The 16,508-nt window shown below is 46.5% G+C and overlaps 1 protein-coding gene across 1 annotated transcript in view; it reads left to right on the top strand.

Moving 5' to 3' along the window:
* PAPPA (pappalysin 1) overlaps nt 1–16,508 on the top strand; it is a 230,519-nt gene that overhangs the window by 38,033 nt on the left and 175,978 nt on the right. The window contains exon 3 of the mRNA XM_032478289.1: nt 14,816–14,961. Within this exon, the coding sequence (XP_032334180.1) occupies nt 14,816–14,961 (146 nt within the window). The remainder of the gene's footprint in view (nt 1–14,815; nt 14,962–16,508) is intronic.

The raw sequence follows: 16,508 nt of genomic DNA on the forward strand, positions 1-16,508 counted from the left end.
CGGACAGGACAAAGAGACTTCCCTTACACACTGATGGCTCGCAGGGAAACATTTTTTTGTCTTCTCTTTATTATTATTTTTTAAAATTGAAGTACAGTCAGTAACAATGTGTCAGTTTTGGGTACACAGCACAATGTCCCAGTCATGCATGTACATTTTTACTATTTTTAATCTAACAAATGCATTCCCCACTGTAACTGACTGTACTTTAATTAAAAAAAAAAAAAAAGATACTGTGAAAAAAAAAAAGGCATTCCCCTGGGGCCAGACTTTTTTTTTGCGGGGGGGGGGGGACCCAAGTTGACATTGCTGGGAATCTTTGGAAAGGACTGGGATAAGCCTTGAGGCCAGCTCCTCACCCCCTCTGCTGGCATCTGTGGTTGTCAGTCTCTTCCCCTGCTCCTTGTCAGAGGTCATTAGACGGTTTGCCTTCACGTTTTGGGGTCTCTCTCTTCTTTTCTGGGATGACCTCATAGAACATATACTTCCTTCTCCCCAGTTCCTTCCAAATCTGCTAAAGTTGCACAGAATCAGGGATTCCGAGCGGAAAGGCGCAGTGGAGTGGTCCAGCCCCTGTTGCTGTAGGTGAGGAGAGTGAATTCCCCAAAAAGACAGCGCTGACCCAAGCCTTGCAGCGGGAGTGGGGCCGAGCTGAGGACAAGAGCTCACTCCTGCTTCTGAGGCATTTGCACCCCACTGCATGGCCTTAGTGTCTCAGCAGCTGGCAGTCTGAAACTTGGAAAATTTCTGTTCAGGATGATTGTGTTCTTACTCATCATCCACATTTTGTTAAGATTCTTCAGTAGCCAAGGTATTGTGATAAATGCCCTAGGGCTCCAGGATATAATCTATGTCCTGGAAGTGCTTGTATGCTGTGGTTTAATGACTTTTTGTTACAGTCATTCAAGAGATGGCCAGAGAGCAAATGATTAATTTCCACATGAACCCCACAGATGATAAGGCTTCCTTCCATGAGCTCTGAGAAAAGGCAGGATCACTATGGTCCAGAGAAATTAGGAGAGGTTTCCTGGTGGAGAAGGGATACAAACAGGCTTCTAGCATTAGTACGCTTTGGAATGATAGAAAAGAGAAAAGTGAGAGCAGAGGGGTTGAGGTAGGAGGGTGTGGGGAGGATACGAGAAAGAGGTGGGTCTGCTCAGGACTTCACGCAGGTAGATGCCACTGCCTGGTCTTCAGGTTGTCACACTCCGACCATCAGACTGATAACAGAACGAGAGAAGGATTCAGGAAATAGATTCTAGCCCTGACTTGGTGGCTTCTTGGTTATGCAATCTTGGGCAAGTCTGTAAATCTCCCTGAGCCTCCATTTCCACATCTATCGAAAGGGAATAATAATAATAATATCTGACCACCAGGATCACACAGTTGCCTTGGGGGACACATAAAGTAATATCCCAGAAAGAGTTCTGGGAAGAGAAAACCAGCATGAAGCTGAAAGAAGGCATTGTTATTTTTTTCAGCAACTTGGTTCATTCTTTTTCGGTAATCATGTAAGATAAATTGCTTGGAATTTTCTAATCAGACTATCAGAGTTTATGTAATGTGACTAACGTTCGTGAAAGCAGCAACAGGCCTGCTGTGGTGGGAAAATGATGGGGTATTGGAGACTGACCAGGATGTGGGTCTTGGTTCCATGTCCGTTCTTGGCCCATCTTTCAGTAACAGTTGCTGGGTTCTCATCTGTAAAAATTGGGTGAGAACAGCTATCCTGTGGCATGCCATGAAATTTCAATAAAGCCGTGTGTATGAAACACCTGGACGGTGCCTGGCACCTAGGAGGTGCTACAGGTACCGGGGGAGGTTCCCTTCCTGCTCCGGTGCGCACACGGGCTCCTCTCTGCCAGCGTTGTTTTCCGGAGACCACAGGCTCATAAAGAAGGTCTGGCTGAAACTGCATTTACACACACTGAGGACGTTTACCCAGATGACTTTCATTCTTAAAATACTAACTTTTTTTTTTAAAAGACTGGCCACAGAATTGGTCTTTTTAAATGAAGACCACATCGCTTATATCAGACTCATGGAGCTCGCACACTGGTTTACTTTGAATATGCCCCAAACGTCTAACTGTGTTAAAGCACACATTTCCGCAGCATGGAACCATCCCAGGCAGTGTTGGCACTGGTCATTATGGGTGGTATGCCGATTTGGTTGAAGCTGTTAGATTTTTCGACCCTGACCAGCCCCCACATGTGCTTGAGTGTACATTCACCAACCCCATATCCAGGACCGCATTTTCTCGGATCCAGTCTGGGTTCCCCTCATGCTTTTCTTCTGAACAAAGTTCACCTTTACTCACAGGTCCCATCTGTGACCCTTGTGCACACGTGACTTTGGTCTTTGAGAGCAGATTAGAGGGGTAAATGGGGAGCAAGAGAAAAACTGCTCATGGCCCCTATACATGAGGTGAGTAAGGAGTTCAAGACAGTGGTCCGTGAGGAAGAGTAGGGGGGATCTGGACAGCCCAGCAAATAAATAAGTCACAAGTATTGGAGACAGAGCAGATGCAAATCAAGGCGATTAACGTTTCTATAACCTTGAACAGGTTTCTTCCTTTATCAGAGATTCAGTTGCTTCCTCTGTAAAATTGGAGATGAAAGTAACATTGGGTGGTTTAGAGGATGCAATGAAATTATACCCGGTCAACCCTTGAGAACAGTGAGTGCCTGGCATGTAGTGAGGCTCAGAATAACAGTGCTTGTTGTTTGTGGATTTTCTGTCTCTGGGAAATCCTCTGACCTCTTACACTCACATCCCCTAATTCTCAGCCCCTCCCGGATCCTGAACCCCTTCACTAGAACTTCCAGGCCAGAGTGGGAGTGGATATGACCTAATCACACTGTACTACCAAGGGCCCTTTGATTTTGGCTCCTGTGGGTTCCATTTTTAAAAGACTTTCTTGATTCCAAAAGCCCTGCACATACTAAATGCCAAAGTATCCACTTTCTCAAGAGATAAGCAGAAGGCCACACGAAGTTTATGCATTTCCACCAAAAAGCAAAGGCATGTCTGGGATCCTGGGCTCCCACTGAGTAGTTGACAGTGCCCATCCCAGGGAGGGAGCTGGAAGCCAAATGAGTGCCCCAGTGCTCAAGACCCCTCCAGGCAGTGTAGGATGGGGCTATTTTCCACCTGCACCTGGGACTCTGGCCACAGCACATCCATCTGTCAGAGTGTACAGGTGAAAGTCAGACCCTTTCCTCTGGGACACATCGGGTAGGCCCCCAACACGCCGGGGTCTGAGCTGCTGCCTCTCTCCCCCCTTTCCTAGTTGTGGGCTTCCCTCTCCCGTTCCCTGGACGGTGGGAGCTGGGAGCGCTCAGTGCCCTTGTGAGGGCCTCAGCGGGAGGCAGTTGGGTATTTTTTCCACTCTGGCTTTGCCCCCGTCAGCACTGGCATTCTTCTTTCTCCATCCACGGGTGATACTGACCACTCATGACAGCCTCCGTGCTCTGTCCACCGCTCTTCCAGGCTGGGGAGCAAAGTGGTGGGTGTCTGAGGGAGGATCGAAGGGACAGACACCCTGACTTTTTTTTTTCCGTGAGACATATTCCCCCAAATTGATAACTGCTTAGCTTGTACCTTCACACTCACAGCCGGCCACTCCCCGCCTCCTGGGGGGACCCCCACACCTCCACGCACACTTTCTGGAAACACAGAGCCATCGTGCGGACAGCAGTGCGTGTTGCTCACGGGTTTCTCTGCAGATGATGAACAGGCTCTCATGTCCCCGTTTTTACAGAAGGGCATTTTCTTTCTCCTCTCTCTGCTTCTCCTTCTTTCTCTTTTCTAGGTTCTAGGTTGCTTTGCTGGTCTGGTGGTGAAGGGTAGGGCGGGTAAGGGGATAACTGTCTCCATCTCAACATCTCTGATGTTTGCAAGTCCAGCCTTTTTTGAGCTCAGCCAGCCAGCCACAGCTCTTACCCTTGAACTTGGCTGCTGACTACTGAACTATTTTTATGGCCACCAAGGGCAGTGGTGACTGTAACTCCACCAAAGCACGGAGAATCTTCCAGAGGGTGGAAGTCAGACATGAAGGGAGAGCTTTTCCCCATGAAGATTCATGGTAGAGAAACATATTACGGCTGTGGCTTGGCAAAGTGTAAGGAAGGAAGTGACCAGATCCTTCCAGTAACTTCGTGGCCAGCGTGGGGTGAGTCACTTCTGTGACTTCCAGTTCTTCATCTGTAAAATGGGAGAATTGGGCTAGGAGAGTTCCTAGATCTGTTCCTGCTCAGACATTGTAATCCTGACTCCAGACTTGGGGGCACTGAGGCTGGAGTCCAAGTAGGGGGCCGGGGAGGGGCTTGAGATTGAAAAGGTGCAAATGCATTGACCCTGGGGGCATTCGGGGAAGTAAGAGACAGCCCCTGCCTTCTGAGTATTTTCCAGCGCCTGTACCTAGTTGAGTGCAGCGTGTATGGGGTAGCAGCGATGGAACTGTTACACTCTGTGGCAAGCTGGAAGCTCCTGTTACTCAAGTCCCAGCAACAGCCCACTGAAAGAGCCCCACGATGGACCTACATGTCTGCTGTTCTGTTTTCCCTCTGGCCCTGAACGTGGCATCCTCTTTCCAAAAATCAATTTCAATTTAATGATACTTTCGACAGTCTGACATACAATGTCATACTTTCCAGCATTATTTCCCCAGATTTGAACTCTGATTGTCACGTGACCCCTTGAGAGCTGTCTCTTTTTTAACCTCTCGAGAGACCCAGATTTTGTGGAAGCCTTGTTCACGGCCCTCCAGAGAGAGCTACCTCTCCCATAATGACTGCGTGGTTCTACCTTCAGGTACATCTGGGATTTGCCTGAAGTTGGAGGATTTGTGTGAGGCCACGGTCCAGACTAAAACCCAGAAGTTACCATATTGATTCAACACATTGATGATGATGTTGTAATTCTTGCTCTGTCCTCCTCAAATGTACTGTTGTTGGGTTGGCCTTCATATCACTTACGTGGTTTCCATGGCTAAATAATTAGGACAAAACTACACAGTCTGCCGAGATTCCACCTGTACCGAGAACGCTGTGGTGGCCACAGCTTACAAAACAGAGGTGGTTTGTCTTTATTGAACTGCACGTCAAGTGTAAGGCCAGCCACAGGGCTGTCGGTGAGCTGTGTGTACTCTTCTCAGTGTGGTCAGTTGTATTATTTATCAACTATGGTTTTGATCCTCCAAGAAGAAAGCGAGGAGGTGGAAAGAGACAGCTGTGGGCCCTGGAACTGCATGCTTCTCGTGTGAAAGCAATAATTGGACGTGCATTACCGTCCTGGTACTTTGGAACACACTATCACACTTCAGTTGTTGCTCTTCCTTTTAGGGGGTTCTTCAAGCTTAACGGCTTCCTTGAAAGTAAGTAAACTCAGAGACCCTGGCGTTACCAAAGCAGAGCTGGTGGAACCCCAGGGAAAGATGTTAAGGGGGGGCGGGGCGGCTGTTCATTCGTGTGTGTGTGTGTGTGTGTGTGTGTGTGTGTGTGTGTGTGTGTGTGTGTCTCCCTCCTTATGTGCAGGCACAGTGCTAGGTGCTGGGGGTACAACAATGAGCATTTCACAAGATAGGTATCATTCTGCCCTAGTGGAATTTCCAGTAGGTAAATAAGTAGCTAGTTGGGTAAGTGATGTTACGGAGAAGTCCAAGGTGCTACGGAAACAGAGGATGGGTACTTGACTCATGAAGGGGTCAGAGTTGCTTCTAGGCTGGATCCAGAAGGATGGGCCGTGTTAACCAAGTGAGTGGAGCTGAGCTGGCCAGGAACCGGGTGTTCTGACACTTTGCCTCCTGCCCCAGAAGTCTCTAAAAGCCATTTTCAAAAAAACAAATGAGCAAAATAGGAGCTGAGTAGGTTCTGGTAAAAGGTAAGCATTTTAACTTGGTGTCCTTTATTCTGAGATTATTTTATTCTTTCCTTTAGTGTACTACCCTAGTTATCCTTTTTGAAAATTATGGTTATACAAGGGACAGCATAAATGGGGGAATTCACCTTTTGAATGCTTTACTTATTTGTCAGAATTAGAAATCGCTACTTTCACCTCAATTTTATAAGATGATCCAGAGATCTGAGAACCTCTCCATCAGCCCACGTGGCCTCCCTGAATCAGCGCCTTCCTCTCCTCCTGTCCAGATGCTCAGGGTTCTCCATCCCACCCATCTCCTGGTCTCATTATGATCCTATTCTTCAGAGAGCTGTGGGCCACTGATTTTCCTAGGGCTTGACCTTGACCGTCCACATGACACAGCAGAGGTCACAGCCCCAGACAGACAGATCTGATGGGCCTTGAGTTTAGGGCAGCAACAGAGGGGTTTTGATGTATAGAATCTGAGAATCTTAAAGGAGAAGTTCTCTAGTAGACCATGCCAGAACCCAGACCCATCATTTCCCCTCCTCTAACTCCACCCCCATATATCAAATTGTTCCTCGTGCATACATACCTCTCCTTCTTAGATACCCTCATATCCACTCCCTTTTCTGCAAGCCCCCGCCAAGTCCATCTTCTACATTCCTCCAGAAAGCTCTTTGAAAAACACAAACCAGATCATTTTATTCTCTTCCATACAGTCTGCCAGGGTCTGCTTGATGCTTTCAGGAACTCCCTAGCCTGGCATGTAAGATCCTTCCTGATGTGGCCATCGCTGGCCCCTCCCACCTCGTCTTCTGAATTTGCTCCCATGTTCCCAAGTTTGAAACCACACCAGAGGGCTTGTACTGTCTGACGCTTCTTATTCATTCTCAGGCCTCTTGGCTTTCTGGAGCTTCTGCCATTTTCCCTGTCTCCCATACTTGGTCCAATATCCAACCCAGCTCTGTTCTTCATGTGAAAACCTCCCTTATCTCTTACCCGCCTTGAGCTGGGTAAGTGTCCTTCTTCTGTGCTTCCACCCCATTCAGCACTCCCTCTGTCATAACATGTATCAGAAGAGGAGGGAAGGGACTAACTGTTGTTGTCTGTGGGATCCCACAGACCAGGGGCCACTCCTGCCTCTGACACCTGTGAGCAGGAGGGAGGGTCTTGGAGAAGCGGTGTCACCACGGAGCCCTGGTTTCTTCCCCTGCAAACTGGGGATACTCATACTTAACACATAAGGTTTTTGTAAAGCTTCAAAGAGATAATAATAATAAAAATAAAGGACTTCAACATGGCCAGTGTGTAGTAAACTCCCCCAAATGGTAGGTTTTATTAGTATATCACATCATGTTACAATCATCTGATAATTTGTCTTGCTTCCTTCATAAAACTGCCAACTTTTTGATAGTGAAAAGTGTATCTCATTCATATTTTATGCCCAGTTTCCAGCTTAAAGTATAGTAGATGGTATAATCTCAATAAATGTTGGAGAATGAAAGAGAAAAAGACTGAATGATGATATGTAGGGAGGAAGGAAGTTAAAAAGGGAAGAATGGAAGTGGGCAGGGAGGGAGGGTAGAGGGGACGTAATGAAAGAATGACTTACTCAGTAAAAGAATGAAGGAATATTCAGCTTTTCAATTGATCTTTGATGGGTGCTGTTACATTTTTCTTAGATTACACGTCAAGCTTCCATATAAAAGCTGTTATTTTTGAAACCGATCATTCGGGATTCTGAGGATTTAATAAACTCTTCAAGCTTTTTTTTTTTTTTTTTTCTCTGTGCCTCTTCTTACAGACAAGAGAGGCAGATTTAGGCATTTCTGACAATGAAACTAAGCAGGAGAATAAAGTCCAGATCATTAGGGCCCTTGGGATAAAAGTACAAAATCCAGGTTTTAGAACCGGTCACAGTTTGGAGAAAGCTTGCTATTTGGAACAAGGATATGGATGCAATAAACATTCTGAGGTTTATCTTGCTTTAATGACTTGCTTTGAGTGGCTTTGATCTCTGTATTTGATAATCACTTTCAAATGGTCTGGTGTGTTCTGAAAGTGGTGTAGTGGTTCACGGACTTGAGATCTTCCTTAGGAATGACAGGCTGCAATCAGAACTTGGAAATAGGCGCTGTTACAGGGCTTTACTCTGTGAGTTGTAGAAACAGGGCGCCTGCCTGGAAGGAAGAGAAACACATTGGTTTAGTGATGGGGACCAGGGTTCACTGATGGAAGGGAGACACATTGGGCATTGGGAGCTAAGACCGGTTTCCTCTCACTCCATGAACAAGCTAAATAGAACTGTTCATCTTGTGGCCTTTTCATGAGGGGGCACTCTTTTATGGACTTTCTTGTGCATTCCCTCCTTGAATTTTTGTATTCACCTTTCCAGGTTGAATTTTATAATCCTCATTTTACAGATGAGGAAATTGAGGATCAGAGAGGGTGAGTCACTTCTCCAGAGTCACAGAGCCATTCAGTAGAAGAGGGAGGATTTGAACCCTAGTCTGTCTCTCTGTTAGGATGTGGCTCTTTTTTTTTTTTTTCAAAAAATAATAAAGCTAAGAATTATAACAATCAGATAGGTCTGGAAGAAAATAGTAAATACAAAAATATGTATAACAAACACTGACATGCTTATGCCCCATTTTCATATCCTTGAATGAAGAATAGGCTTCAATCCAAAATAGTTCTATCTAGAAGTCTATCCAAAAGCATTAAGTTATGAAAATAACAGAGTCTTACTGTATAAGACTGTTCCCTGCATGGACTACAAGGAGAATAAGGGTCTAAGGGATTCTGCTGAAATGTTATGCTGAGTGTTTAAATAAGTTTCCCTTTAGAGAAAAAAATGTGGCTTTTTCTATAGCACTCTGCCACTCTTTCCCTTAAATTGAGAGAGACACCACCAGCCTCTAGCTTTGGAAGTGGCCCACTCTTAGCCAGGATCAGCTCAAACAAACCTTCCTCAAAGTGAAGGCATCAGCACGTGGCCGCTGCCTTCCCCCTAACCTGCCTGCACCTACCCAGAGCCCAGGGAGCAGGATTTTGGCCTGGCACTCACTTCTCAAAGATCTCAGCTATCACTTCTAAAGTGGGGAGTCATTTCGCTTTGAGTGGAAACAGAAATAGACACTCGTCAGCCTTGATTTGGGCTCACTGTAAGCCAGACCTCTGACCAACCATCTTTAAAATGGGAGAGCCAATGTATGAGGCTTCTCGAGTTCGAAAAATTGGAGGCTTTCATAATTCCATTCGAGGGATTGTTGTTGTTGTTCTGCATCTTGAATGTAGTTCCCTTTTGCTTCTCATTTCAATAAAACAGGCTCTGACAGCCCTCTCATTGAGATTATTACAGAGTTGTACCATCTCAGGCCAGTGCATTTAGGAAATATGCAGTTGGCACTCACCAGCGAGTGAGATGCATAAAGAAAATATTCTAATGACAGTTGAGTTGAGAGAGCTTTGATCTCCCTCCAGAGCTGCTCTCATGGCTTTGAAATGCAGTTCTGGCAGAGGGGTAAAGTCTGGGCGCCTCGGCTGGGGGGCCCCCTGAAACTGACATTCCAGGGGACCTGCAACCTTCCTGGGAGGAGCCAGGTAGCAGGGCCGGGCGGGAAGAGCAGAGGCACTGAGACACCTCTCTCTCTCTCTCTCTCGAGGGGCAGTCGGGGAGAGGATCTAGGTTAGGAGGGACTTTCCAGCCTAGCCTCACATTTCCCAAACTGTAGTCTTTATGCTGTTGTTTGATTTTTGGCAAAGGCAGAGGTGGGGCGGGGAAAGGATTATGGTCAAATATGTCTGGGAACACTTCATACACTCTCTGCCTTACTCCCACTTTGTATATTAAAGGCTCTGAAAATTCTTGCAATTAAAAATATATGTGTATTTAACCTTGTTTAACAGAGCATGTCCTAAACCCATCTGGCTTGGAAACTCTTTTCCTTTAAATCAGCCTATGCTTCTTGTGGATTTAGCCGTCTACAGACCGCGATTTGGAAAACACTGGTAGTACACAAGCTCACCGAATAGTCGGGGACTCTTGAGCTGCAGACCAGGTGGCCGAACATAGTGGGGACGGGCCAGAAATTCAGCAATGGCAGGTTCTACACAGGGGTGTCCAGCTGAGGGGGACGGATGATGCCGCAGCCCTTCCCCTGCTGAACCCTCCAGGCTTCGTCCCCATGCAAGGAGCTATGTCCCCTGCCCTCCGAAGGGACGGTGCGAAAGTGCTGTCACATACAGGCTGGTGAATAGAGGTCTGCGCCCTTTCCTTGATACCTTGGGCGAGCCACTTCACTTCCCTGAGCCCTGGGCTTCCTCACCCTGTTCTGAAGTTACGCAGTTTACAAGAGAAGTGCTCAGAAGCCACCAACCAGGGGTAGTTCTCTCTCTCGATGGAAAGTTTTAGGAGACAGAGATGACAAAGGCTTGACTTCCACCGGACTGAAGCTTATCACAGCCTGATGGAGGAGGCAGGTGGTCACACACAGAGGGACGACAACACAAAGCCGGGTGGTAAGTGCTAGAAACGAAAGCAGGGAGCTCTGAGGAGGGAGGATCGTCTTCGGCTAGAGGCGGTGTTGATGATGTTGGTGTTGCTAATAATTATCATTGTTAACAATAACGCAATAAAATAGCCGAGGCTACTCAATGAGTGCCTTCTGTGTGCCAGGCACTGTGTGAGGAACTTTGTCTGCACTGCCTCTAGTCTTCCTGACACCCCTGAGGGTGGGCACTGTCACCCCATCTTACAGGGGTGGGTGGGCAGGAGTGGATACACGGAGTGCGTGACATGGAAGCTGAACTTAGCAGGGAGGGTCATATTTTAAAAGGCCAAGATGCAGGAAGAGAGCTTACAAAGCAGAGAAGAGAAAATGTGGACATGCTTTGGGCATGGGCATAATTGGGAAAAACCAGAGGTTCCCAAGATGTGGAAACCATAAGCCCTTGAGTGGGAGGTTTGGGGAGGAAGAAGAGGATTGGGTGGTAGGGATGCGATTCTGAGAGCTGAGACGCGGAGAGCCACCCGGAGGCAGACTGTCAGTTTAGGGTGTTACCCAGCAGGAGAAAGTAGGAGGCCAGACTCTGGAGGGGACCATGCTGAGCTATCTCACTGAATCCCTCTGGGATCCCTGTGAGCTAGCTGAGACTCAGAGAGGTCGAGCAAAGTCCACCTGAGTAGTACTCCTGCGTAAATTAATGAACACACGGAGCTTTGGGTTTGGATTGATTTTTGGAGGGGTAATGTTTGTTTTTTTTTAATTAATTTGGCCCATTTATACTCCAACCTCCCCACAGTGGCAAAATGGAAAGAAAGTAAGAGGCCCTGAGCACATCCTTTTCCTCCTCTCATCATCCATCTCCCTAAATTCTAATGGTCCTTCTCAGCCTGACCTGAGCTTTCTCCTCCCTCCTTCAACAGAGGGAATAAAGAAACCTTAAAGAGAGAGCGGGAGGGAGGTAAATATCCACAGGGACTCCTGCCCCCCAAGATTTTCCCCTGATACTTGTGGGAGACACCAAGCTTGGCTCTGGATTGGTGGGAAGACCTCAGCCAGTACAAGGAACTATTTTAGCCACAGAGCTGGTCTCCAGAAAGAGCTGGAGAGGAGAGAGACCGATGGGGCCAGGGGTCTGAGTGGCTGCCTGGATTCTTGCTCTTTTGGGGAATGAGGGCTTCTCAAAGTGTGAAATAAAAGCCCACATACAAGCAAGCGAGAGGCTTCAATATCCCACATCTCTGCCTTGGGCCAGGATGAACACCGCCCCCCTGAAAAGATTGGTTTCTGCAATTACAACGGAATAAACAACCAATTAAAATGTTCCCCCCGCCCCGACCTCACCCCTTCTCCTCCTCTCTTGAAGCTTTCTCAGCTTAGAGCAATGGGGCAAAGAGGTGACTTTCTCTAATAACGTGTGTGTTCTCTGCCCGAGAGAACGCATGATGGAAATGAACAAATCAATTAGAAAATAATAAATAATGTGGAAAGGGCTGATCCAAGAAAACCTCGGCTTCTCTGTGTTTTCATTCTCCTCCCACACATTGTTTCCTTTCGCCGTGGCCCTGAGTGAGCTTGGAATCGAGGGTGAGGTTGTGGGAAGAGTTGGACACGTCTAGATTTGCACTTGGCCTTGTCAGTATTTATGTGATCTCTGAACCCCTGTTCCTTCATCTGTAAGATGGGGATAAATAACCAGAATAGCTAAACATTTACCGAGGGCTTCTACGTGCCAGGTATTATTCTGAGCCGTTTACACTTCCTTTGTTAACGTCCCAAATCCTCTGAACAACTCTATGAGGTAGATACTGTTAGCATCCTTGTTCTGTGTGTAAAGAAACTGGGGCCCAAGAAGTTAAGTAAATAGCCCAGGGTGACCCAAACATCAGGTGGACAAGCTGGACTCAAATCCAGGACTTTGGCTTGAGAACGGGCCACCTTACCCCCTCTGCTTTGTGGCTTCAGCTGCCGGACAGAGATGGGACAACAGGTGTCACTAGCACAGGGCCTGGCATACAGCAAGTGCTTCCTAAATGCTTGCCTTTTTCCTTCCTCATTCCTACTCTGATCGTTCCAACTCATTATGAGCCTTCTAGTCCAAGAAGCTGAAGGTGGGATCTCGGGGCAGAGAAGGCACAGCAGCCAGATTTCTGGGCAGTATCTCCGCTTCTGTGGCTGTCCTCGGAATCAGTGTCTGGCTGGACCTGGACATGGATGTGACGTCTCTAGGACCTGCCTGTATCTCCAGCTCTCCAAATCATGTTCACCTTGCTTTGAAAAGCCGGAGGAATTATGGTCACATGACTAATCATGGGCTCTCAGTAACGTGGGTGTCCAGGAGGGCACTGTCGGTCGGAGACGCATCCTGTTCCTGTCTGAGTGAAGGTGTAGGTTGTGACCCATGGAGATGCTCTGTGATGCTCACTAATCCCAGTGTGTCGGTAAGGAAACTGAGGCCGCCTAGGAAGGAAGTGCTGAAGCTGAGGCTGGGACCTCAATATTTTAGCTTTTCTCTTTCCCATTGTAAATTCGGCTCCATCAGCATTTATGGAGGGCTTGCCCAGTGTCAAGCCCTGTGCTGGGACCTGGGTAAACAGAGATGAGCTACGCACGTTCCCTGGCCCCAGAGAGCCACACACAGTGGTAGATACAGACAGGTGATGTGATCGTTTGGAGGGTTGCGAGAGTGTGTGCGAAGAGGAGGTGGATAAGTACAGAGACAGTCAAGGCGGTACCGGGGAGATGGGAATCAGGGAGGTCTTCCTGAAGGAGTGGTACCAGAACAGACTTTGGATTTGTTCATCAGAGGACAAAATGGGGAGCAGAGTCTCTGGCAGAGGGAGCAGCACGAGTAAATGCACTGAGGTTAGTGCATCATGGGGGTTGCTGACTACACACAGTGGGAAATTCACTGTGAGTTCTCATTCTGCCTTGGAGAGAGATGAGGCCAAAGGGGCAGACAGGGTCTTGTAGGCCACGCTGGGGATCTCAGACTTCACTCTTTCACACACGGGGAGGTTCTTCTATGACTCCAGGAGGGAAAGAGAAGGGCAGCGCCATTCGTGTTTTACCGACCAGGCTCTGTGCCAGCCCCCCATGGAGAGGCAGCATTACAGGAATGGGAAGCCCTTCCAACGAGCTGTGTGACCTGAGCAAGGTGTGAAGGTTCTGTAAGCCTCTTTCTCCTCCTCTGGAAAATGGGGATAATAATACCACCTACCTCAGTGTTATTAAGATTAAAGAAGATAACCCACACGAAGTCGGACCACATAGAAGGGCCCAGCAGACATTAAATATCATTATTCATAGGCTTGATCTCACCTACGACAGCAGGCTGCCTGCTTGCTTGTTTATGTATGTTTTTATTCATTGATTCATTTCCAACTTTACTCCAGAAATGAGTATCACCTGTTCATAAGGATCCTTAATCTACATGATGACAGACATAAAATGGGGACTGAAGAAGCATGAGAGGGGAGCTGGATACCTCTCTCTGTTTAGAAAATGACCCACTGGATAACATGCCTGTGACTAGTCTGATGGGAGAGTTGTACGCCACAAGGGAAGAGTTCGCATTTATTGAGCACCTCGGATATGCCAGTCTCTTTGCAAAGACCCTTTCTTTCTCTTTCCAAAGTATCCTTGTTCAGTGTATTAAAGAGTTTATGATTGTAGCATGGGGAGTTAATTCACTTTTCCAATAGGTCAGTCTGTACCCTAGATACAATGGCAGCTGCCCCAAATACAATATCCCTTCATCTTTATCTTATGGACAAAGAAACAGAGGCTTACAGGCTGCAGAATCATCTATGGGAGTCAGATAACACCTCAGTGAAAAGAGAGTAAGTTTCTAAGCTAGACGGAATTGGCTTTGAAACCCAGTTTTGCAACGTTGGGCAACCTGTTTCATCACTTTGGACCACACGTTGCTTATCTTGCGAACAGAGTAATAATGTCTCCTTGCAAGATTGGAATAGAGATTCAAAACAGGCCTCCTAGTGTAGCTCTGTATTTGCCAAATGTATGGTCTGAGGTCCACGGTGAATGAATGAAATAGAGAAGAAGCCAAGACTAGAATACACGTTACCTCTTTCATAGCCTGTTCCTGATCTACATCCACATTATGTTGCTCTGTCATCAGTCAATACAGCAGAGTCCTCAGGGGCACAGATGTTGACTTGAGATTAATCTAGGTTCTAAACTGAACCCTACTGTTGTTCTAAGCTGAGCAACCTTCAAGTTTCTCAAAATCACAAGGACTTTTTTTTAATGGATTTAATTTTTTTTAATCTGTAAAATGGGATCATCTCCCTTACTATTGGGGGAGTCAATGAGGTGATGTTTATAAAGTGTTTTGCAAAGTGCCTGGCACACAGTGACTCAATTAATGTAGGAGTACCTGTTATTTGATGGTGATGACAGCCAAGGTTCTTTTTCTCTTACAGAGCATACTTGGATGTTAATGAGCTGAAGAACATTCTTAGATTGGATGGATCAACACACCTCAATATCTTCTTTGCAAACTCTTCGGAGGAGGAATTGGCGGGAGTAGCAACTTGGCCGTGGGACAAGGAGGCCCTAATGCACTTAGGTGAGAATTAGAAACTTCTTCAGGAAGAAATTAGATTAGCACAGGAATACATTTAGTAGTGATGGTGGTGATGATGGTGGTGGTGGTGGTGGTGGTGGTGATGGTGAACAACCTACTTACTCATCACTTTTTAATTTTTCAAAACTCCTTAGCTTTCCTTATCTTTCAACCATCAAGCAGTGCTCTGAAAAATAAATTAATATTATTAACCCTGTTCTACTAGTGGGGAAACTAAGATCCAGAGAAGGAATGGGGCTTGCCCAAGGTCATACACAAATCAGCGGCAGAACCACAATTGGAATTTAAGTTTCCAACTCTGTTCACTGTTGGCTGTCTCCTTATTGCCCCTGCCTCTCAGCCCATGAGCTGGCCCAGCCGGTCATGGGTTGGCTTGAGAGACACCAAAGAGGCAAGAGAGAGTTCGTGAGAACTCCTTGTTCCTCCATGTTCCACCCACCACCACCAGGAACCCTTCTTAAATTCAAATTATGCGTATCCATAAACAAGACATATGTTTATGTAAACTAATCACCAAAAGTCAGAAATGACAATGATTTCTGAACCAGGCCCTGTAAGCAAACATTGTTGTTCTGTAATTTTAACTTTTCCATGCCTTCTTCCAGTACGTGTCTATACGTAGACATGCATTCTTTAACTTGCACACATTTGAAATCATAGCATAGATGCAATTTTCTGTTCTCTTTTCACTTAATATTATGCTGTCTACATTTTTCCATGTTGCAACAGTCTTCATATAATTACTTCCCATCCAACTTGTTTTTTTTTCCCCACTTAACATCACAAGAGAAAGCATCTCTCTGGGTTATGTCCATTTCTCTAAAGATGAGATTTTTAATGGCCACATAATATTCCACTGAGTGAGGGCACTGCAGTTTATTTAGCTATGTCCCCTTTATAGAATGTTCCTACTGTTTACACTAATGAATACTGATGACTCAGGGAGTACCTTCCTGACAATGGTAGGGCTTAGCAGAGAGATGTTGCTGGATCTTTCCTCAGGCCTGTCTAGTCCCCCAGTAGTACAGCCAGAGTCCAGTAGCAGTTTTAAATCCACAGGATCTTGGAGATGAAGGACACGGCAACTTCAAACAATAAAGCTATGCTGAGTCAAACTCTAGACTTAGTTCTCTAGACCACTCTCTTTCCCTAGTCCTTTTAAAGAGTGAAACTAATGTGTGTGTGTGTGTGTGTGTGTGTGTGTGTGTGTGAGCACATGCATCTTTGTGGTTGTGTAAGTAGAGATAGATACAGAAATAAGTATCTAGTGATTCTTGGTGGAGGGGAGGATTTTTTCCCCTAGGAGACATTTGGCAATATCTAGAGACATTTTTGGATTTTACAAATGGGGGGAAGCTACTGGCATCTAGTGGGTAGAAACCAGAGATGCTGCCAGACCTCTGACAATACCCACAATAAAGAGTTATCCAGCCCAAAATATCGATGGTGCTGTTGTTGAGAAACCCTGAGACAGATGATGGGTGGGTAGACAGACGGGCAGACAGGCAGACCCAGGCAGACAGGGGCTG

This window comes from Camelus ferus, chromosome 4, assembly GCF_009834535.1.
Source record: "Camelus ferus isolate YT-003-E chromosome 4, BCGSAC_Cfer_1.0, whole genome shotgun sequence".
In the NCBI taxonomy this organism is placed as follows: domain Eukaryota; kingdom Metazoa; phylum Chordata; class Mammalia; order Artiodactyla; family Camelidae; genus Camelus; species Camelus ferus.